Source organism: Dromiciops gliroides, chromosome 4, assembly GCF_019393635.1.
Source record: "Dromiciops gliroides isolate mDroGli1 chromosome 4, mDroGli1.pri, whole genome shotgun sequence".
Classification (NCBI taxonomy): domain Eukaryota; kingdom Metazoa; phylum Chordata; class Mammalia; order Microbiotheria; family Microbiotheriidae; genus Dromiciops; species Dromiciops gliroides.
In genome coordinates this window covers 306,533,376-306,558,203 of record NC_057864.1, presented here as the reverse complement: position 1 = coordinate 306,558,203, position 24,828 = coordinate 306,533,376, and the positions used below count along the sequence as shown (strand labels likewise).

The window sequence follows — 24,828 nt, the reverse complement described above, 5'->3', positions numbered from 1 at the left end:
ACTATATTCATACAAATATAGTATTCCTAATGGCTTCAACCTCTGAGTCTTCAAAATTAAACTACTTCTGCTTCCCTACAGAAATGATATATTCACTACTATCTTCTAGCATATTCCAATTTGGTGGGCAAAATAACTTGTGACTGCATTTTTAGAAATTCAAACATTGCTTTTAACATAAGTCATTAAAACACAACAAAATAAAAACCAACACCACTTGCCTACTGTCAGATAGTCCTGTTTCATATTTGTATTGCAGAATTAGGTTATCCAAATTCCTGCAAAGCTGGAGTGTCACAGAAACAACCACTCTCTGTAGAATTTTTCCCATATATGGCAGAGTAGATGTGATTAAGCCGATCCACTGGGGATGCATCTTACATGCACAATGTTGATGTAAAGCTCTGATTACTGCACATAGGAACATGCCTTGACATGTGATTGGCTGGGCATGCAAATACTGAAGAGAAGTCATTGGTTGGTGTGGGTTGATGTGTTCCAAGTCAGTTACCACGAATTCAAAACCTGTTTCATTCTCCTCAGAAACAGTCATTACATGATGCTCTAAAACAATCAGCCTCTGAAGCACCTTTAAGAGTTGAGACTGTAGAGTGCTGCCATTGTCCAATTCATCCTCTGAGAAGTTAATAAGGCTATCCTCTGAAAAACCTTCCTCAATGGCTACAATGTTTTTACCTGACATCTTTTCACTATGCCATTTTTGTGCACTGAAGATAGATGATAATAAACAGTGAAGAATCACCTTCTGAACCTTGCACTTGGACAACATATCAGAAATAAAGCTAGGGAAGCCCTTTGCTGAACTTTCTATAACCTTGGCTAACTCAGTAAAAAGAAGTGTTAAAATTTCAATGCTCATCATCTGCATATTGCGATTGCCTATCAAGTCTTGTGGTGTGACCTTGACGTGAGTTGGGTAATGGCTACGCATATAATACAAGCAAAGAGAAATAAGAATTTCTATGTACATGGAGCTCCGAAAGTTATGGTTAGAGTCCACAGGAATATGACTATAAAAGTCTTTACCCATTACAGAAATTCGATGTCTGGCCAAAAGATTCTGAAGCAAAGAGAGTTGGGGAGTATATACATTATTGACACTAGTGGTGGAAATGGCATTTACAAAAGCAATAGGATTCGTTTTCAAAATAGCTTTGATAGCAGAAAAAGCATACAATGTTCTTGAGGAATCATATAACTGCAGATATAGTAACACATGCTGATATAATGGGTGAATGTTGAAGTTGGGAGATTTTCGTGTTCCTGGAGAACCCATATCACTCTCGATTTCAGAAATTTCACCTTCTCCACAGCTATACCAGTTTTCTAAGTCCAGACCATCACTAAAGAATACACTGGTTTGCTTAAGCTTTTCATTTTGAGCTTTTTTCTTGTCATCATCCTTCTTTCTGGCAAGCTTTACTTTGGGTTTTGCTCCAGGCTGCTTTCCTGACTCCTTGACAATTGTTTCCTTTTCTGAAACTTTGTCTGGCAGTTTTTCTTTGAAGCTGAATTGAATACTACTATGACTTCGTTGTCTAGACTTTGCTTCTGCTGAACCACTAAAAGGTTCATGGAGTGTCTGCTGCATTACAGAAATACAAGGTGAGGAGCTATTCCTAGAGATTCCATTAGAGGAGCCTCCCGGGCCAGCCTCAGAAGACAGAGATAAAAACTGACAACTTTCATTGCTAAGCAAACTGCTCTGGTTATGCTGGATGACTTGATCTTCATTCTTAATCACCTCCTCACAGGAATCTAAATTACTGAATTTAGGTGTCACATCATCTGTCTGTAGCTGATGTTTAACTGATTCAGATTCCTCTTCAAGGCCACTTACAACTTTACATATGAGGTCAAAAACTACCTGCTGCACAATATCATCTGCTGAATCTTCCTTTGGGCTCTGAGAATTATCTGGAGCATTCATATTTTCAGCTTCCACATCATAGCTCAAGTTGTCCCCACCAGAAGACTGGGAACAACCTGAATCTGAACTTTGAAGTATTTCTATCTGTTGATCTGGGAGGTCAAAGTCAGATACGACCATTGGAATTGTCTCACTGCTAGTACTTAAAAGAGAAAGTCTGTCACTTAATGGATTGACTGTAAGACTAAAGTTCTCCATTTCATCCATCACAAGCTGTTTCTCACTGCTTCCTTTAGTTGAAATGAGCTGTACTTGGTTTGCAGGCATATGAGAAAATGCTTTAAAAAACAAAGAAGAAAAAAAAACAACAAAGACATATTAGAATATTTTGCAGAATACTTTTTTCCCTTGAGATTACTGACTAAAGTCATCATCTGTGAGACTTTATGTGTAGGACATTATACATCATTTACAAAAGATCATTCAAGGGGAGGGAGAAAAATCTGAAATTGGAAAGCTTGTATAAACAAAAGTTGAGAACTATCTTTACATGTAATAAAAAAAATACTGTATTAATTAATAATAAAATAAACATAAAAAATAATTAAAAACATAAGATTTATGATGCATAGCATAATTCATTTTGAATATTATAAGATGAATAAAGGATTTTTAAACAAAACAAAACAAAAAGATCATTCAAGTCATAATACAATGTTTATTGCATAATAGATTATGCCATTAACAAGTTGTGTGTGCTTTTGACCAAAATCCTTTAGTAAATTTTCTGATTTGGGTCTGTGAAGTGATGCAGATTTGATATCAGACACTTTTCTACAGCTATCACCAAGGAAATTCTTTATGTTTAATTTCTGTCTGGTTGGTTTATGAATCAGAAAAGCTCTCATTCTTCAGAGAAGCAGTCTACCTTGATGAATGAGGCATCCTTCTGATGATTATCTAATCAATAAGAATGAATGAAATACAGAAAATATAGCTGGGTATTTACAGGCATATCTGGGAAATGGAGCAACTGTCACAAGAAGTAATTCTAATAAGCGTAAGTTTCTAATGAAGTGTTATCCATTTATGTGAATATATCTTTTATTTCATTAATTGATAATTAACATTAAGTATACGGTTATTAATTTTTTATTGCACTTACCATCACTGCAGGAAAAATTCTGCATAAAGTGCTTGTCATTTTCCTCGTCTTGGTAACAGGGCACTTTATTCCAATAACGTTCTGCCTGTACCCGCTGCACTGAAACTCTCTGAGTTTTGGGATGAAGCAGCAGCAGCAGCAATGGTTCTAGAACTCTTGCAATGTCATGTCTTTGGAGCACCTGATTCAACCAGGCTTGTCCCACAGAACTAGTAGAACCATCCAGGCTATTTAGGCTGTCTAACATGATGAACAGTGATCTAGTAGGAAATAGTAACGATCAAAATAGAAAAGCAAAGAATCATTATTTTTCATTCTTCTTCTGACTGAATTATTATGATCATATTCTAAGATAACCTGAAACTGAAAGCTTATTGAGAGCTTTAAGTGCTACATTTAGAGTTGGAAGAAATCTGTGAGACTACAGATGAGCAAACTGAGATCCAGGAGGGGGAGACTTGGTCAAGGCCATACAGGTAGTATGGTCTATGGCTGGGATTTAAAGCCAAGGCCTTTTGACTAAATTCACAGTACTTTCCCCCATACCTTGCTGCCACCTCTTTTTAATTAGACACCCTTCTTCTGTCCACATTTTCTCCTTAAGTTAGTTGTGTTAAAATAGAGAGAGAAAACTGCTCCCCAGATGCAAATAGTGACACAGTTAAAATAACTTTTAAATAATCCAATGAATTTTAGGGATAGTAACACTATTCTGTTTACCTGGGACAAAACTGAGCAGATAGCAAAGTGAGCCTCAGGCAAGAATTAGAAACGGAACCTTGCACTTATTCAGATACCCACTTTCTAAATCTGAACTTACTTACTGGTAGGGGGGGTTTATGAAGGTTTATGTATGTCTGTTTTCCAGCTTGTGGATCAGTTAAAAAGAGTTCATGATCGGGGCAGCTAGATGGCGCAGTGGATAGAGCACTGGCCTTGGAGTCAGGAGTACCTGAGTTCAAATCCGGCCTCAGACACTTAACACTTACTAGCTGTGTGACCCTGGGCAAGTCACTTAACCCCAATTGCCTCACTTAAAAAAAAAAAAAAAAAAAGAAAGAAAGAAAGAGTTCATGATCAATCATTGCTACCACACAAATAGCTGTAGTTCTTAAGAACCCACTCTAAAAGGCTGCTCGGCAGGACTGAAAGCTTTCCAGTTTCTGTCAAAAGAGCTTCAGATTTAAAGCCCCATTCCAACAAAAAAAAAACTGGGGCTATCTGCAGAGGAAGTGTTTTATTATCTCTGTGTGTCAAAAGGGTTATTCCAAGATTATAAGGAGAAAACCAGGGCAGAAGCAACAGGGATCCACTGAAAGAGCACAAGACTTAGAGGCCCTGGGTTTGAATCCAGAAGTTCTCTAAGATCTCTTCCAACTCCAAACCCATAGGTAGAAATGACATATTTTAAATATTGTGAAAAAAATACTAGTTTTATTTAATAGATAAATTAATGCACTTTTACAAATGAGGAAAATTGATGATTATCTCCAAACATATTCATCAAAGGAAGATAGTATTAGCATTGAAAACATGTGCTTATACAATGGATGTGGTAACCAACCTGTCAAAAGAACGGGCAAAAGATGATGATTTATTTATATGAAGATCCCTGGTTAGATGCCAAAGTACTGCAAACTTTGCATGTGCTTCCATTCTTACTTTCTGTAGAAAAACATAAAAGTTTAGATAATTTATATTTTTTCTTGGAAGACAGGCAACCATTTTAGAAAAAGCAATGTATCCCCACACCTCACTTACTGTATGTAAAAATATAAAGAATCTGGATGATTAACTCCAGTCAACTGAGTAAATCATATTTAATTTATATCCTAGAACATTATATTTCCCAAACCACAGGAAGTGGCTAATGTGAGGAAGTTAATGTACTTCAAAAGGGGTTATGACTGCAGGAAATTATCTATATAAAAGAACCAAGTTCTATGATGTAAAACGAGTATTTTCTTCCCAGTTTTAGATTACAGTGTAGTTTTGAGGAATAATCACAAAATGCTCCCTGAAATGACTTATTATTAGTAGGAAAAATAATAACTAACATTTATACAGTGTTTACTATGTGCATACTGTGATAAGTGCTTTGTAATCACCTCATTTGATCCTCACAAAATCCCTGGGAGGTAGGTACTATCATTATTCCCATTTTACAGAAGACAAAACTGAGGCAAACTGGCATTAAATGACTTTCCCAGGGTCATACAGTTAATAAGTAGCTGAGGCCAGATTTCAACTCAAGTCTTCCTGACTCCAGGCTTGGAGCACATACACTCAATTACATTTCACTCCTGCTGAAAATTTTTTTGACATAAGACTAATATGGTTATAAATCACTTAAAATTATGCAGATCTAAGGAAAGTATTCAGGTAAGAATAGATCATATATATGGTTAAAATAAAGTTTTTCTCAAAGAAAAAAACAATTAGTATTGAGTATAAATACATTTAAAATACATCAAATATAAACTGCCCCATTTCTGCCTGCCCACCCCATACCCACATATGTTGATTTCTTATATTTTAATCCTTGGAGGGCAGATATAGTTTTTCCAAATTACTCATGATAGAGGCTAGAACTACTCATAAAATAATCTGCCATTAAAATGAATTTTCATGATTATTCAAAAAATTCATGAAGATGACAATGAATAATATTAAAATGAAAGGAAAGTGGAAGTGCTTCTCCTTAAGAGAGGAATTTGTAATTATTTTTAATGCTTTGTAACCTTTTGGAAACTATTTAACAGTTAGAACCTTAAACAAATGAAAAATATTGTCAGGTAAAATATTTTATTTGCTTTTAAATGTACTATTGAGAGGCTGAAAAAATTCTTAAATGCATAAGGAAACATTAGATATTAGCATTCCTCTGAAAAACAAACAAGAAAACTTCCATTCCATGTACATACTTTATATGCAGGCACAGAACTACAAATTTAACTACGTTATCTTCTCAACCTGAAGAGATCAATGAAAACAATACCCAAAGAGTAAGTAGTCTGTTGCTGTTTGTGCTACTTCTTTTTTTAATTTTTAAAAAACTGGCTAGGGGCAGCTAGATGGTGCAGTGGATAGAGCACCCGCCCTGGAGTCAGGAAGAACTGAGTTCAAATCTGGCCTCAGACACTTAATACTTACTAGCTGTGTGACCCTGGGCAAGTCACTTAACCCCAATTGCCTCACTAAAAAAACAAACAAACAAAAAAAACCTGGCTGATTGTTCTATTGGTAATGCCATCCATCACAAGAAAAAAAATTGTCAACCCAGATATTTGACTTATTCCACTCTCCCACGAAACAAATATGCTATAGGCTTTTCAGCCATTTAAAAAAAAGCTGGAGCATCCTCCCACACTTTTTAGGTTTCCCAAATCACTTTATTGAGTTGCAGAGGTAAGAAGTGTATTTTAGATAGTAGCTGGCTGGCTGTTAGGTTGATTCTGCCTAAAATTTACCATGTCATAAAATATGTGAAGGACATACAACTATTTCTAATTTATAAATTCAAAATGTAAAAAAAAAATTAATTCTATAGCTTTAGGATAAAGTAACTTATTTGCCTCTGAGTGATATGTTTATATACATTCTTTAAAAAAAAAAACAAGAAAATTTTAGTTTCCATCAACCACAAAGAGTTTCTACTTTCTGTTCAGAGAAGAAAATTAGTTTTTAATTGTGAAATACATTATGTATTCAAGATGTATATGTATGTCTTTATATATGTATATATGTATGTGTGTATATATAAAATATATATCAGAATAGTTGCAAATAATTCCTAGATTTTTTTCTTAATAAAACAATCAACAAGAGTCACAAAAACATAAGTGTTCATATCTCTAATCATTATACTTTTATAGAATGAAAGGTCAAGGGTAGGCACTATTACATTCTTGTCTTTGAATTTCTAGGGGCTAGCACAGTACCTTGCTTAATATATATTTGGGGAATTTCTTCTTTGTCTTTCCATATTATACTAGTGTGAGGAGAACACTTCTTTAATGGTTCCTTCAGAATGAGCTCCTTGAGGGCTTGTCCCTTTTAAATATATATATTATTTTTTTTTGATCAGAGCTCAGTGCATTTTACACATAAGGAAGGCTTTACAAAAATGCGAACTGCCCTAGTCTGAAATCACTTTTGCTTTTAAAAGATCTAAGGATTATCAACTGAAACAATTTTTAATTTATAACCAACCAGAAACAGTGACTTGAACCTAGGAATGAAAAGTGTCATTTCTGCTGCTTTTCAATGTCTTCATTTTTTTTTTAAATCAAGAATAAAATGCAAAATCCAAACCAAAACAAAAAAATAAAATGCACTTATTTTAAATGGAAACAACTAGTCTTTTCTCCCAAATGAAACCACTGTGATCCATCTTCCACACTTCTGAAAAAACTAAGTTCATTTCCCACAAAAGTTCCTTTAATGTACTTTCTAGAATATTAATATACAAGATGAAAGGAGGTGAATTTACCTTATCTCTGTGGGTTAATTGCTGACTTATAACATCTTCACAGATGCTAGATGAAGGAACCAAATTGTGTAACTGATAAAAAAGTTCAACACTCTTCTGGTGATACTGGGGTGTTCCATCGCCCAATTGGTCCCATAATGTTAAAGCTACATGCTTAAAAAACAAGTGCAAAATAGACACAATTATAAACCATAAATGATAATGAATTACCTTATATTTATTATTTCCATGAAGAAAGTATTAACTTGACTTACTGAGAACCTAAAAAGCCATTCTGTAAGACCAGTAGCAAAAACAAACTCGACTCAAAATTTTCAGGAACATAAAAGAAGTATTGTAATCTGCTTGAGAAGCAGAAGAGAATAGTGGGAAAAGGCCTGGACTCTTGAGTCAGAAAACTCTTTAAATATTACTTACTAGCTATATGGCCATGGACAAATTATTTAACTACTCCAAGAATCAGTTTTCTCATGTGCATATGAAGAAAATAATGTCAGAAGTACATACTTGATGTAGCCAATAAAGAACCAACTAGACTTGGAGTTGGAAAGACATGATTCAAGACTTGCCTCTGATATGAACAGGCAGTTTTCAGACAAAGAAATCAAAGCTATCTATAATCATATGAAAAAATGCTCTAGATCACTATTGATCAGAGAAATGCAAATTAAAACAACTCTGAGGTATCACCTCACACCTACCAGAGTGGCAAATATAACAAAAAAGTGTTGGATGTTGGAGGGGATGTCAGAAAAATGGGACTCTAATCCACTATTGGGAGAGTTGTGAACCTATGCAATCATTCTGGAGAGCAATTTGGAACTATGCCCAAAAGAACTTGATCTAGCAATACCACTGCTAGGTTTATATCCCAAAGACATCCTAAAAAAGAGAAAAAGACCTATTTATACAAAATTATTTATAGCAGCTCTTTTTTGTGGTGGCTGAGAATTGGAAATCAAGTGAATGCCCATCAATTGGGGAATGGCTAAACAAACAGTGGTATATGAGTGTTATGGAATATTATTGTGCTATAAGAAATGACGAACAGGTTGGCTTCAAAAAAGCCTGGAAAGAATTATATGAACTGATGTATAGTTAAGTAAACAGAACCAGAACGTTGTACACAGTAACAGCAATATTGTCTGCTGAAGAATTATGAATGACTTAACTATTCTCAGCAATACAATGATCCAAGACAATCCCAAAGGATTGTTGATGAAACATACCATCTACCTCCATAGAAAGAACTGATATTAACTGAACACAGAATGAAGTATGCTACTTTTGACTTTCTTGCTTTCATTTTTTTCTTTTATTTGAGGTTTCTTGTACAAAGTAACTAATATGGGAATGTTTTACATAACTGCACATTTATAACCTATATCTGATTGCTTACTGTCTCAGGGAGGGGAAAGAGGGAAGGAGGGATAGAATTTGGAACTCAAAACTTTAAATAGAATGTTTATTATGAAAAAAAGAAATAAAGAAAGTAAGGACTGTCTTTGTTTTTGTTTTGAATCCCCAGTGCCTGGCATATAGTGAGCATACACGGTGCTTGCCACATAGTAAATCTAAATAACTGCTTATATTTTTCTCCAGGAATTTAAATAAAGCAAAGTAGCCAATGGTTTAAGGGGGGAAAAAAGACTTACCTCTGATGTAGACAGGCTATGTGACCATAGGCAAGTAGATTTATTTTGCCACTCAGTGCTACAGGCAAGCCTGTAAGACTTTATAGTATAGTTTGCTATACTGTACAGTATATTGTATACTATGTGTGTGTATACACATATACAGAGAATACTGTACCATGTTGCAATAGAGAGTTCCTTACATTGATGAAATCACAGATCTTAGCATACAAACTAAACAACAGAAATAAGAAACAATGATGTTCAATTATATGCAGGAGAGAAAATGAAAGAAAGAAATCAAATAATGGAACCAACAAACTCAGATGTCTATATTCAAAGGAAAAAGTATGGGTAAATAAGCAAAGTAATAAGAAAAGTTGACATCCTAGATATCAGAGTGTTAAGACTCAAAGCTGGAATACAGCTCTGGGGAAGATATAGCTTATTCAATAGGAAGAAAACAGATAAAAGATAGGAGGAGGCAAAGTGGCACTGTGTATTAATAATATACATTTACCTGAGCAAATCTAGGAACTAGATACATGTATGGGGTTTAAAAAAATTTTTTTAAAGGAATAAACATTTTAATTTATAGTTTGGGGTTCTAATTTTTATTCCTTCTTCTCTCCCTTCCCTCCTGCCTCCCTGAGGCAGTAAGCAATCAGAGATAGGTTATACATGTATGATTATGTAAAACATAGATAAATGTATGTTGAACTAGGGCATTATTGAGAACATTAAGGGGATGATCAAAGCAATAAAAACCATAAGTTATGCTGTCATTGGAAAATACTACAGACTGCTTGGACAAGAGGAAATAAATGAAGAGTTTTTCCAACAAATAGGTCAAAAGTCTGGCATAGAGGGCACAATGAGCAATGGGCAAATTCAACTACACAGGGGGCAGCTAGGTGGTGCAGTGGATAGAGCACTGGCCTTGGATTCAGGAGTACCTGAGTTTAAATCCAGCCTCAGACACTTGACAGTTACTAGCTAGGTGACCCTGGGCAAGTCACTTAACCCTCATTGCCCCTCCAAAAAAAAAAAAAATTCAACAACATAGAGAAATCTAATGTTCCCCCTCTCTGCAAAAGCAAAGTAGCTTAAAAAAAAAGTTTTAAGCAGGACTAAACAATTTCATTTGTTAAGGGGTTGAGGAAAACAAAGAACTCTTGTCCTAGACCTGATTGACAACAATAAGAAGGAACTAGTTATCAAAATTAAAAGGATGGGAAGCATGGGAAGAAGTTACCTATCCTTGAAATAGTCTGATGCATACAAAATTTTTAAAAGATTTCAAAGAGTAAAGGAGAAAGGATAAGGCTGAATTTTTTCAAAGAAAGTCAGCTTAGGAAGGGAAAGTTCTTAGAAACTATTGAGACAGAAAAGGAAACATTTCCAATAAAAAAGAAAAGGAGGAGTTGTTTAAAGAAACCAATATGGAAGAACTGAATATGAAACAATCAATTGAAATATCATAAAAACATGTGGAGAAGATAGAAGCAAAGGCAGAATAAAAAAAGAATATAAAACGGTGTTATGGTCTTTTAAAGGATATTGCCAGGAGTGCTTTTAGTACTTAGAATGAGTTGAGGTTTCTGAGAAATGCTAAGCCATCCTTCTAGTTAGCTGCAAATTCTTTCCTTCTAACTACTAGTTTCATTTATTGTGAGAAAGTTAGGATTGATACAATTCCATTCATCTAGTAGTGTCCACTGGAGGTCAAAGACCAATGATCTAACACTTAATAGTATCAATATAAATTCAGAGGCAGCTAGGTGGCACAGTGGATAGAGCACTGGCCCTGGAATCAGGAGGATCTGAGTTCAAATCTGGCTTCAGACACAACACTTACCAGCTGTGTGACCCTGGGCAAGTCACTTAACCCCAATTGCCTCACACAAAAAACAAACAAAAAAACCAAATATAAATTCAAAGTAATGCCCATCAATTGGGGAAAGGCTAAACAAGCTGTGGTATATGATGATGGAGTATTATTGTGCTACAGAACCAAGAGAACATTGTGCACAGAAACAGCAATATTGTTTAATGAAAAACTGTGAATGACTTGACTATTCTCAACAATACAATGATCCAAGACAATCCCAAAGGACTATTGATGAAACATACTATCTACCTCCCAAGAAAGAACTGATCTTGGTTGAACAGACTGAAGCATGCTATTTTTTTACTTTCTTTCATTTTTTTCCCTTTATTCAAGTTTTCTTGTACAAAATGTCTAATATAATAATGTTTTACATAATCTCTAGATGGTTATCCCAAAGATCTGTCTTTATTATTGTGACATTCAACATTTTTATTAATTACTTGAAGGCTTAGATGACATGCTTATTAACGCATATCTGATTGTTACTGCCTCAGGGAGAGGGGAGGGAAGGATGGATAAAAATTAGAACTCAAAACTATAAATAAAAGTTTATTACTTTTTAAAAGAGTACCAATATTTAAATAAAAGTTTACAGATGGGGGGCAGCTAGGTGGCACAGTGGATAGAGCACTGGTCCTGGAATCAGGAGTACCCGAGTTCAAATCCGGCCTCAGATATTTAACACTTACTAGCTGTGTGATCCTGGGCAAGTCACTTAACCCCAATTTGCCTCACTTAAAAAAAAAAGTTTATAAATGGGACGAAGGCCATTCTGAATTTTTTTTGGTTCACCACCAGCATCACAATCACTACAATAAATATTTAATAATAATAATTCAGGTCAGCAGGCCTAGACTAAGGGATTGCTGAGCTATTATTTATGATCTTTTAAAGATTATGGAAAATGATGCCATATACCTAGAGAAGGGCAAAAAGAGGAAAAAAGTGGAATTTCCAAGCTATAAGTCAGTGAGCTTGATTTCAATTACAGGCAAAGTACAGACTGTATTTCTTAAAGGGATATTGTGTGAATAGCTGGAAAAAAATGGTCACAAAGAGGTAGTATGGCTTCATCAAGTAGAGATAATATCAATCTCATTTGCTCTTTTGACAGAATAACTATACTGGCATATTAGGGGAATGACAGACATAGTTTACCTAAACTTGGGTAAATAAGATGATAGTGCCTTACACTTTTTTTTTTTTGGCTGGGCAATGGGGGTTAAGTGACTTGCCCAGGGTCACACAGCTAGTAAGTGTCAAGTATCTGAGGCTGGATTTGAACTCAGGTCCTCCTGACTCCAGGGCACTGTGCCAAGATGGAGTCCAAGATGGAGAATATGAAATACATAATAGTACTGTTAGATAGATTTGGAATCTGATGAATGCCAGACCCAAAAAATCCCTTAATGCTAGATCCAAAAAACAGTTATTTAGGAAGGAAGTCTCTAGATGGTTATCCCAAAGATCTGTCTTTATTCTTGTGACATTCAACATTTTTATTAATTACTTGAAGGCTTAGATGACATGCTTATTAAATTTTCAGATGACAAGAATCTGGAAGAAAGACAATATGTTGGATGACAGGATATAAAAGCAAAGTATAGCAAAGGGTTTTAGTCTAATTAGATGAAACTCGATAAATTGTAAATTAACATTTGGGTTAAAAAACAAACTTCGTTAAGTGAAGGAAATATGGCTAGACAAAAATCCATTTGAAAAATATTTTGAGTAAACTGTCAGCTCAATGTGTTAACTGTATAGTGTGACAGCCAAAAAAACCCCAATGTAAGCTTTACACCACATTAAGAAGAATGTATTGTCCATAGCATAAGAAAAGGAAGTCTTCACATACTGCATTCTGATTAGAGCACAATTAGGGTAGGCTCACAGATCTGAAGTTGGAAGGGACCTCAGAAGTCCTGATTTATTACAATTTCCTCCTATATTATAGAAGAGGAAAGAGGAGCCTGGGATGTTGAGTGACTTGCCCAATATGGTCATTCTGGTACTTAAGTGTCAGACAGAGGTAAGATTTGAACTTAAAGACTTTGATTCCAGAACCAGTGCTTTCCCTCCCACACTGTTTCATAAATACCGCCTCCTATTACATTTATATCTGGTACCATATTTTAAAGATCCTGACTAACTGGAGTGAATAGAGGAGAGCAAACAGGACAAGGGATGGGTCACAAGACTATAAATTATGAAAATCAATACAAGGAAATGACCATGTTTACTATGGATGAGAGAAAATTTAAAGGTTGTTATGTCAAAGAGGTATATAACTTGCTCTTCTTGACCCCAGAAAGCTGGGGGAAAAAGCAAGCAAGCAAGCTAAGACAAACTGTGAGTTTAAGACTTGACCCTAAGAAAGTTTCATAATAGTGAGGGTTATCGAGGCAGCTAAGTGGTGTAATAGATAGACCACCAACCCTGGAGTCAGGAGGACCTGAGTTCAAATCCAGCCTCAGATACTTGACACATACTAGCTGTGTGACCCTGGACAAGTCACTTAACCCCAAATGCCTCACCAAAATAATTAGTGAGGGTTATCCAAAAAAATGAAGTGGGTTGCCTTGTGAGGTAGTGGGTTCTCCCTCACCAAGGTCTTGAAGTGAAAGCTAAGTGACTACTAGGGATGGTCAGATACAGGCTGGACTATATTCCAGTTCCAATTCCACTATTTTTATTTCTGCTGTATGGTAGGAGATTTTATAATTTGTACAACAGCAACCATAATTTTTTTCCAACCATAATTTTCTCAGAAAAACACTATGTGGGGGCAGCTAGATGGCCCAGTGGATGGAGCACCAGCCCTAGAGTCAGGAGTACCTGAGTTCAAATCTGGCTTCCAACACGTAACTCTTACTGGCTGTGTGACCCTGGGCAAGTTGCTTAACCCCAACTGCCTCACAAAAACAAAAACAAAACAAAGAAAAAGAAAAGAAGAGAAAAACACTATGTGCCATTTCACTATTATAATAATGTTAGGCATAGTGATAGATGCTAGCTTGAAATTTTTAGGATCTAAGATATATGGAATGCAATTTAATTTTAATAATACTATATAATAATTTTAATGGTATCATAAATATGAATTACAATTCAGACTTTCAGAAGGCCCAATAGTACAGGAAAAAAGGTCACAAAAATTTAATAACAAGAATTCTGTCATGTTCTCTATCACCTGATAGTCTATAACTTTCAGAAAAACAGACAAAATCAGTCTTTGATTGATAACATACCATTAATATAAATATCATACTATGTGTAGATGTGTATGAACTGTATGTGGATTATGTTAAATCCTATGTTCTTTACTCGAATAATGCCTATTTTCAAAAATCTGGTAATCATTGGATTTATTATATACTTGTTTCTTCCTTAAAGTAAACCTTTTCAGAGGTTTCTTTACAGTAGAACACAGTTGCCATGTCAACCATTTTGTTTTTTCACACAGAAGTACTATACCACATCCTCATTCTGTTTTTGGTTAAAAACATATTTCCCAAAAACAAAAAACAAAAAACATGTTTCTCACTGAATATGATTTTATACCTTGTGTAAATATACAAGAAGTGATGGGTATTTGCTTAGAAGGATACAAAAGAGCCACAGATTATTCAGTCTATTAATTTTAAAATCTATATTTGAGTATTTCCATTGCTCCAACATAAAGAATTAAAGGAGTGAGAATCATGAAGATATCTGAAAAATTATGGTCTAAAATAGGGATTATTAACCTTGAGTCCATGATCTTTAAAAAAACTGTGATAACTCTATTTCAATGTAATTGGTTTCCTTTGTAATCTTATGTATTTTTATTTTATGCTCTTAAAAACATTATTCTAAGACCAGGAACTTTAACTAAACTGCCAAAAAAAGTCCATGACACCCAAGAAAATTAAGAATCCTTGGTCTAAATATGGCAGGCTGACTGGCTTGTCAAATCAGATCTTTAGTTAAACTCAGGAGCCCTGTCCAAAAAAAAAAAAAAATCAGGAAGAAGTAAATGACCCTTACTCTTTCACAAAAGAAGAGGAAGAGGAATCCAATCTGTTACTATCCAGAGAATTTTGCTCTCTAAAATAAATCATCTCATAAAGGCTCTTGATCGTCAATATTTTACCATATAGAAGTTATAACACCTCAAGCATTTCTTTTTTTTGTTGTTGTTTGTTTTTTGCAGGCAATGGGGGTTAAGTGACTTGCCCAGGGTCACACAGCTAGTAAGTGTCAAGTGTCTGAGGCTGGATTTGAACTCAGGTACTCCTGAATTCAGGGCCGGTGCTTTAACCACTGCGCCATCTAGCTGCCCCTCAAGCATTTCTTTTAATAGTATGTCCTATTGGGGCGGCTAGGTGGCGCAGTGGATAGAGCACCGGCCCTGGAGTCAGGAGTACCTGAGTTCAAATCTGGCCTCAGACACTTAACACTTACTAGCTGTGTGACCCTGGGCAAGTCACTTAACCCCAATTGCCTCACTAAAAAAAAAAAAAAAATAGTATGTCCTATTGCTTAGCTGAAGTGGATTAAACCATTCTTCCACTTCTCTAATTCAAGAAATTCTTGCTTACCCTACCCATGATTCTTTTCATAAGAATTAAGAAATTAAATTGATATGACTAAAGGAAGGTGTGAAAAGAAACACAAAAACGGGTGTTATACATAAAAAATTCACTATATATACACACATTACTATCAATATACTGTGATTTTTTTCTCTAGATTTCTATTCAAGTATTTATGCATATTATTCTGGATCATAAATTTATAATTATTTAGTCCAATTACCCATTTTATAAATAAAGAAACAGGCCAAGTACTGAACAACTTGCCAAAGGTCACGGAAGGCAGATAAAGAATTTGAACACAGACCCTCAACTTTAAATATAGCACTCTTTCCAATGCACTGAGGTCAGGTAGTTTAGTTTATCATTTTAAAAACTTGATTATTTATTAAGTTCCTTAATTACTTAGTCTTGGTGTTATACAGATTTCTTATACTATACCTTGAAAAATTCAGTCTTTTCAGCGGTGTACCGTAGGTTGCCTTGAGTTAAGGGAGGCCTAATAACTACAGCCACTCTTCCTTGGTTTGGACTTAGGGGCTGTGTAGGCTCCACACTGTTCACATTTTCCCCAGTGACAACAGCAACAGATTGAGTCAATCCTACCAAGTCCATTACTAGTGAAATAGCAATGCTTTGTACACTGAAATCACTTGCTTGACTACAAGCATTCATCAGAGTCTGGAGCCAGAATGGAGGCTGTACCTGCTCACAGTCTGAAACAAAACACAAGAAGGAAATATAGTTTATTATCCCACACAATTTCAAGTCTAGATAAAGCATTTAATAAGTGTGCTCTGTGCCATATACTATAAACAGGATCACTAACATTAATTTTTTAATAGATTCAGAAAAAATGTATTTTTACTTCAAGTCACTTATAGTGGCTTTAGAAATTGCTTATTAAAACAAACAACCAAAAACATGGTTTCTTACCCTGCATCACATGTTGCTGGGGAAAGAAAATGAAGACAAGAAGAAGAAAAGAAAATCCTACCATACCTTTAGAATAGTTTTTGCTGTATGGTTTACTTTTACTCATGTATACTGGCAATTCCTCTCTAGTAAAATAGTACCACTGGTAAATCAGTACAGAATTGTTGAGTGTCTACTATATTAAAAGGGTAAATTTTACTAAGAAATAAATCAAAATAAAACAACAAAAGAATGAAAAGGAAGAATCAAAAAGGGCATGTTTATTAATCAATCTGGATGCTTAATTATATACATTTTATATAGTGGATAGAATTGACATGCAGTCAGGAAGGCCTGAATGCTAATCCTGTCTAAAACCATTTACAAATTGTTTGAACCTGGAGAAGTTATTTAACATCTCTGAGCTAATTTCCTCCTTCATAAAACAGTTAATAATAGCACCTGTTTAACAGGATTACTGTAATGATCAAATGATGCAATATATGTACAACAATTTGATACATGTCTCTAAGATTTCCAAACACTAAATCTTAAAGCATTTATAAAGCACTTACTATGCTCAAATGGCTGCTATTTGGTGGTTCCACCACTATTAGAAAAACTGTGAGGGGTAGGGGTGAGGGGAGTGGAGAAATTTGTGTTGGGTATAGATTTAGGTTATCACTCTAGGCTACAAGAAATAAATCCTCAGCTCTCCCCTGGAAATCTTCCTCCTAATTTTATCTCTGGGTGGGGACCCTGCCTCATCCCCTCTCAGCCTTCTCCCTAAGCCATATTTCCATTTTGTAGTTGTCTCTGGTCCCCTGGATGGAGAGAAGGCATTAGCATTTATGGGGCTAGAAAAGGCCTCAGCTTCACACAAAATAACATTTGAGGTGTCCTCAAGGAAATTAGGTATTCTGAGACATAGGTGGGAGGAAGGAGTACATTCAGGCATGGGGGCAACCAATATGACAACATGAGAATGAGAGATAAGAGTGTCATATGTGAGGAAAAGCAAAAAGGCCAGTTTGGCTGGACCATGGCGCACTATGGGGAATATATATATAATAAATCTGGAAAGTGAGGATTTGGTAACATAGAGCTTTAAATGTCAGAGTTGCTATTTGATCCTAGAAGTAAAGGGAATGACTGAGATTTACTGTTTAGTAGGCTCAGCTGAGGGCAGCTTCTGTGGTGCAATGGATAAAGTGTCAGGTCCTGGAGTCAGGAAGACACTTCTTCCTGAGTTCAAATCTGGCCTGGAGAAGGAAATGGCAAAGCACTCTAGCAAATTTGCTAAGAAAACCCCAAATGGGGTCACGAAAAGAGGGACGTGATTGAAAATGACTGAACAACAACAAAAGAGTCAGATGATGTGGTCAGACCAGCACTTTAGAGACAATGTGGCAGATGATTTGAAGTGGGAGGAAGTAAGGAGACTAATTAGGACAGTAGTCCAGGTGAGAGGTGCTAACTTTAAACAGAATAGTGGCTCAGTAAATGAAGAGACGGACAGATGCAAGAGAGGTAGAAACTCCAAGATTTAGCCACAAAAAGGACATGTGGGGCCACTGAGGAGATACAGATGACACTGAGAAAGTAAAGAGTTTTGTTTTGCACATGCCTCATCATGGCATGGGGTAACATTGGTTTCTTGAAGACTATGCCACTCGAACGCCAGATTTTGAAGGCTCTACCAAAACAGAAAGGCTTTAAGTAATGGCTCAAAATGAACTGTATGTCTGTTTTCTGAGGAGCAGCTTAGCTAATTTTGGAGAGACTAACCAGTGGAGAATTGGCCACCAGATGACAAACTTTTTTTTTTTTTTTGCTACACCATCTTGTGAAGAGAGTCTACCAAGGCATTAAAGATGTGACCTACATAGAAATTATAAATCCTTTCACAAATTTGAATATTAAGTAGTAAACTAGTAGATCAGGAGCTACAGAGACATAGCATCTCTAAATTTCAATAAGGCATTTGAGAAAGACTTGTGATATTCTTGTGGAAAAGATAAACGTGAACTGAGAGAAAATACAGTGGTTACTATTTTGGGGTATAATAAATACTCAGAATGAATGGATCAAAAAACCTGGGATTTATGTATGTGTCTACAGTAGATGATAGGGCTCTACTATGGGCCTACTCTGTTTAACATTTTATGAATGATTTGAATGACAATATAAGTTTTATATGAAATGAAATTGGGATCGATGGATAATAGATTAGTTGACAGAATCGGGATCCAAAAAGTATTGACAGGAATCTAGTAAGATCAATGCTATACATTAGTGGTTTTTATAATCACAAACTTTTAGATGAAAAATATAGAAGGAAAAATCCCTCTACAATACAGATTTAGGTTTGAAAAATCAATTATACAGATGCGGGATTATTCACTCAAGAGCTAAACTAGTGAACAGATCTGCCTTGTAGAATCAACTTTAGAAAACCAACGGGGGGGGGGGGCGCAGCTAGGTGGCACAGTGGATAAAGCACCAGCCCTGGATTCAGGAGGACCTGAGTTCAAATCCAGGCTCAGACACTTGACACTTACTAGCTGTGTGACCCTGGGCAAGTCATTTAACCCCCCCATTGCCCCGGAAAAAAAAAAAAGAAAGAAAGAAAAGAAAACCAGTCAAAACAGTGGGGTAGAAGAAGCAAGACGACAAGTGGCTTTCAATGAGGCCAGTGCATGTAAACCTCTAAGATGATACAGTGGAAATAAAGTTGAATGTGCAGTCAAGAGGATGGGGTGGAGGCAGCTAGGTGGTGCAGTGGATAGAGTACTGGCCCTGGAGTCAGGAGTACCTGAGTAATGCCATTGAAGAAATGCATAGTGTTCAACATGTAGAAGATGCTCATTTACATTTCTGTTGTACACATACACCTATCCATGCATTCTATATTGGTTTTAAATTACATAAATAATACCGAAATAGGCCTTTTAATGGTAAAAACTGGATCACTGGGGGTTGGTTTGAGATACATCTGAATAAATTACTCATATCTAAAAAGTAAATGAAAAAGAAAAGTATTACAGATCTTAAATTTTTATTCCTGGACTATAAAATACAGAGGGGAAGATGAGGAAAGTTTTAAACCCACCACATGGACATTATAATTAATGAATGATGGTAAAGCTAGACAGACAGGAATGGAAAATCTCCTTGAAAAATCCTAATCACAGAATTTTTAATCCCATATTCAGCTCATTAAGCATCTGAGTTTACACTGTTTTTATGTTGTTTTTTTCCTTCCCTGACATTAAATTTTAAATCATCTCTTATCTTTGTTCTCGCTTCTTATTCTTCACCTGATGCAGTAAAAACAGTTTGTTGCATCACTGTGCAAACTATTCACAGTGGTTACCACAAAGAAGTGATGCGGAATAAGATGAGAACAAAGGTATCCTGCTTCCTGATTTCTAATCTACATTAAAACACAATACATCTAACTGGGATAAAGATTTTTCCCCAAAATAAAAACATCAAATCCACAAGCATCTTGATTTGAAAATTTGATTTTTCCCCCCAAAATACAAGACATTGATGTTAGTTTGTATAAACCAATAATAGATAATATTCTATTAAATGTGCCATTCACCCAGCTTTATATTTTTAAAATCCAAGAAATTCAAAGAAAAAATATTACATTTGTAAGCCATAATTTAGTATTCACATTGTGCACTTAAATTATGCAGAAGGCATAACTCTGAATTTCTCAAATTTAAAACGCATCATAATAGTAAGAACTTAAAATTTTAATTACGTATTAGTAACTTTGAGCTTATTCATTCACGATGTTAGTTATAATGTGATTTGCTGTACATTAGTGTTTTTATCATCAAAAATTTTAGATGAATATAGAAAGAAAAATCCCTGTATAGTCTATTGTTCATAATTAATCAGTTTTTTATATATACCAGGAGACCCCCCCCCCCAAAATGAGTGAAGACAATATACAATTAAACTGACATAGCTGTACTTCGGGGGAATAACTAGCATCTGTAATAAACCCTTGAAGATTATTTTCCTTAACCAAACCTGATCATTTTAAGCTTTAAAATTAATAATCATTACAGGAGATGATCCAAACTTATTCTTTAAGCATACTAAACTTTCAGTTAAAAAGAGCCAAATGTTTTAAGAAATATATGCAGGTACACACTTTGAAATACAATGGATTCAATTTCTTATTATATTGTCGATATAAATTGATCCAATGGATATAAATATTGTACTATTTTAAAACCACAGCTAGAAGAATTTGGGAGTTTTTTCCCTCCTCTGTTTCTACTCACCTGCAAAGCATTAATTGCCAAAGACATGAAAATCACATCTACCACAATACCAATTTCCCCTCATAATTACAGTAGATATCTTGTTTCCAAAAAGTTATCCAAACTATAACAGTACAGATCTTTTTATTAACTATCTGCAAAACAAAATTAGAGTCCTAGTTTTAAAATTTGGGGCTAATTTTTAAAAGAGAAAATTGACTTTGAACAGCACGTCCAAAAAAATTGAAATATTAGGCAACCTAAATGAACTTACCAATATCTGATTTCTCAGAATGTAACTCTGATGTATGGTTCCCCTCAGCAATGTAAACAGGAAAGCTTGAACATTCAAGGAATAGCTGACAGGCAGCAATAAAGGCAGAAAGATATTCTTTTGGTGGCTTTTGTTTATTTATGTCTTTCCCTTTAACATCTCCTTGTGAATCCCTGTCCCATTTTGCGGTCTCTCCTTGTTCTCGAGTGAGATCCACACGATGCTCCGTTGTCAAAGACTGAGTCAAAGAATTACTCTGAATGATATAGAGGTTGATAAGTCTGGTTAAAAACTGCTGGACATATTCCAAGCAGCACTGCATTGCAGTCTTTTGGGCCGTCTTTCCACTTCGGGTTGCTGTCCCCTGTGTGACTATGGAAGGTGGCTGTACAATGGTTTCTTCAGATCCCACTGTAGATGCTGTTTCTGTCTCTGAAGATGTGCTACCAACTGGAATAGCAGCTGTTCCCTGTCCCTCACTCAGTTCTCTGTCAATGTCATCAGCTTTATCTGCCTGATACTGCACAAACTCTGTAAATCCACTCTCTGAGGAGCGACTGCTAGGTGGATTTTCGCCATCTTCAAATACTTCAATAGGATTTTCAAGAGAGACTGATGGAATCTAGAAGATTTTTTAAAAAGCATATCAAGGTGGATGCATCTATTTCACAATCAGAAGAATAACATAACACATTTATTCATCATATACTATCATTTTTTCAAAAGAAAAAAATGTACCTTTGAATAAAATGTTCAGGATTTGCAGGGTAGATACTCTATTGAAAAGGGCAACTCAGACCCTGAAAAGTCTTTCCTGAAAGCCTAAGTTTTACTTTGTGTAAGTTTTTACCATTACTATTGAGAGGGACATAGGGATATGACCCTCCACTGAGATGGAAAGTGCCCCCCCCCCTTCGGCCTAGTTATCTGATCTCAAAGTCTTAAAGCCCCTTAGAGCTCCCTGTTTCTCTCTCTCTCTCGCTCCGTTTTTTTCTCTAGAGAGAAGCAATAATGGGAAGCTACTATCCCCCTTTCTAAATATAGGCATATCAACTTAAAAATTGTTTCATAGAGTCTGCACCGAGACATTATGTAGACATGATACATTGTTGCAGAAACAGAAAATTTTGCAAAATAATCTATGGCTGAACAATCCAGGAGAGAGACTTATCGCTGAACATTCCAGGAGAATGATTTATTGCTGAACCCAATTACTGCATTTTGCTCAAATTAGATATCTGTAAAGAGTATAAAAACTGCTTGGTTTCCTAATCCCGGTGTGTCACACCTCCTGGTTGTCCCAGTGAGTGTGGTACACCTTTCTTCCGAAAGAAATAAAATCAGTGCTTTGGCCTCCTTTCTCCTCGAGTCTCTATTACAGGGGTCAGTGGGTGTACTTCCCATCCCACTCACTATTTTAGTCAAATTCCTTTCCTAGCAATCTTAAGCAATAAATCTTTCTCATTTTTACATTACAACTTGTAGTAAACCAACTGTGTTGATTTAAAAACTTATGTTGTCTTTAAACACATCAGAAAATTCTCAGAAGTAAAAGTGTTTGGCCCATGCCACTAGTGGGAATCTGGACTAGGGGCCACAGGATATAAGCACACATTTTACATCTAATTACATGAAGGCTTTTGTTTAAAGAGGTTTGGAACTGAGACCATGAATTACTGCCAATGAAATTTAACATTCAACACTAAATTTTGGGAGAATGGATAATAACAGTGTGGGTGTGTGAGTATATGGTACTTACTGTGTGCCAGACACTGCTAAGTGCTTTAATAATACTAAGGGGGGAAGCTAGGTGGTGCAGTAGATAAAGCACTGGTCCTGGATTCAGGAGGACCTGAGTTCAAATTCGGCCTCAGATACTTGACACTTACTAGCTGTGTGACCCTGGAAAAGTCACTTAAACCTCAGTGCCCCACGAAAAAAAAAAGTAAGAATAGGGGCAGCTAGATGGCGCAGTGGATAGAGCACTGGCCCTGGAGTCAGGAGTACCTGAGTTCAAATCCGGCCTCAGACACTTAACACTTACTAGCTATGTGACCCTGGGCAAGTTACTTAACCCCAATTGCCTCACTAAAAAAAAAAAAAAAGTAAGAATAATAACTATTAGTAATAATAGGTAACATTTCTATAATAACCTATTCTGTGCCAGGGACTGTGCTAAATACATTATAAAAATTATCTCATTTGATCTTCACAATAACCCTGGGAGATAGGTTCTATTATTATTCCCATTTTACAGGTGAGGAAACTGAGGCAAACAGAGGTTAAGTGATTTGCCTATAGTCACACTTCACTCCAGGCCTGGTGCTCTAATCCAGATTTTTTTTTTAAATGCCGGATTTAATGGTCTAATATTCTAAAGAAGTTAAGTTCACAATGAAATTCTAAAGACACAAAAATTATTATAATGTGGAAGAAAAAAAAAATTATGTAGAGTATGTAAGTCTCCATAAGGACTTTCTCATTGAGCAATTCAGAATTTTAAAAACAAATATAGGCAGCTAGGTGGCACAGTAGATAAAGTACCAGCCCTGGATTCAGGAGGACCTGAGTTCAAATCCAGCCTCAGACATTTAACACTTACTAGCTGTGAGACCCTGGGCAAGTCACTTAACCCCAATTGCCTCACTAAAACAAAACAAAACAAACAAAAACAACAACAACAACAACAACAAAAACCAAATATAAAATAGCCAAGTCCTATGAGAATGCAGGGCAGCTAGGTGGTGCAGTGGATAAAGCACCGGCCCTGGATTCAGGAGAACCTGAGTTCAAATCTTGCTTCAGACACTTGACTTGTACTACCTATGTGACACTGGACAAGTCATTTAACCCCCACTGCCCTGCAAAAAAAAAAAAAAGTGATAGCAAGAATGAAGTCAGGACAGTGAAAGCTCAGAATGAGCTGAAGCTGTTAATAAAGACTAAAGACAACATAAAGAAATTATAAAAAATTTGGTGGACAATAGAAAGACCAAAATAAAGATTAGGATTGTTGCTTAGGTTGGATGAGAGGGTAACAGATGTAAGAAGGCAGAACTACTCAATTTTTTCTGCTTCCCTCTCAACTGCTTCTCTCTTCTCTTGTAAGAAAAATAAGTGGTGCTAAGTGGTGCAGTAGATAAAGCACTGGCCCTGGATTCAGGAGGACCTGAGTTCAAATCCGGCCACAAACACTTGACACTTACTAGTTGTGTGACCCTGGGCAAGGCATTTAACCCTCATTGCCTCACCAAAAAAAAAGAAAAAGAATTTCTGATTTAAGAAGGATTGGGGGATGGGGAGTGGGAGGGAGAGAGGATTAACAGAAAATTAAAGCCCAGGATAAAAAAAAAAAATCATCTCAAAGAGTCCAAATCACCTAGCCTGGGTAAACTTCATCTCAGGATAGAATAAAGACCTGGCAAATGTGATTGCTGAGCTGTTCTTGGTTACCACTGAGATTGTAGAGAAATAAAAGACATGCTGCAAGACTGGCTATATATTGACTTGATTTCCAAAGAGTGGAAGAGAATCTGCAAACCCCAGGCCAGTAAGCAAAATACTAGAGGGAATTATTAATGGGATGGTTGGGTAGCATTTCGAAAGGGAAGCCACTAAAGAGCTAGCATAGATTTGTAAGACTAACCTCAATTGCTTTTTTTAACAGAGTTAAGTAGACCCTGTGAATGTGAATGCAAGTCTTAAT

General features: G+C 35.8%; 1 protein-coding gene across 6 annotated transcripts in view; it reads right to left on the bottom strand.

Moving 5' to 3' along the window:
- DOP1A (DOP1 leucine zipper like protein A) overlaps window positions 1–24,828 on the bottom strand; it is a 118,985-nt gene that overhangs the window by 27,349 nt on the left and 66,808 nt on the right. For all 6 annotated transcript variants that reach the window (XM_044001380.1, XM_044001383.1, XM_044001382.1 and 3 more), the window contains 6 exons: window positions 21,123–21,744; window positions 16,089–16,363; window positions 7,549–7,701; window positions 4,621–4,721; window positions 3,057–3,316; window positions 222–2,229 (listed from right to left, as the gene is read on the bottom strand). In XM_044001380.1, coding sequence (XP_043857315.1) covers window positions 222–2,229; window positions 3,057–3,316; window positions 4,621–4,721; window positions 7,549–7,701; window positions 16,089–16,363; window positions 21,123–21,744 — 3,419 coding nt within the window. The remainder of the gene's footprint in view (window positions 1–221; window positions 2,230–3,056; window positions 3,317–4,620; window positions 4,722–7,548; window positions 7,702–16,088; window positions 16,364–21,122; window positions 21,745–24,828) is intronic.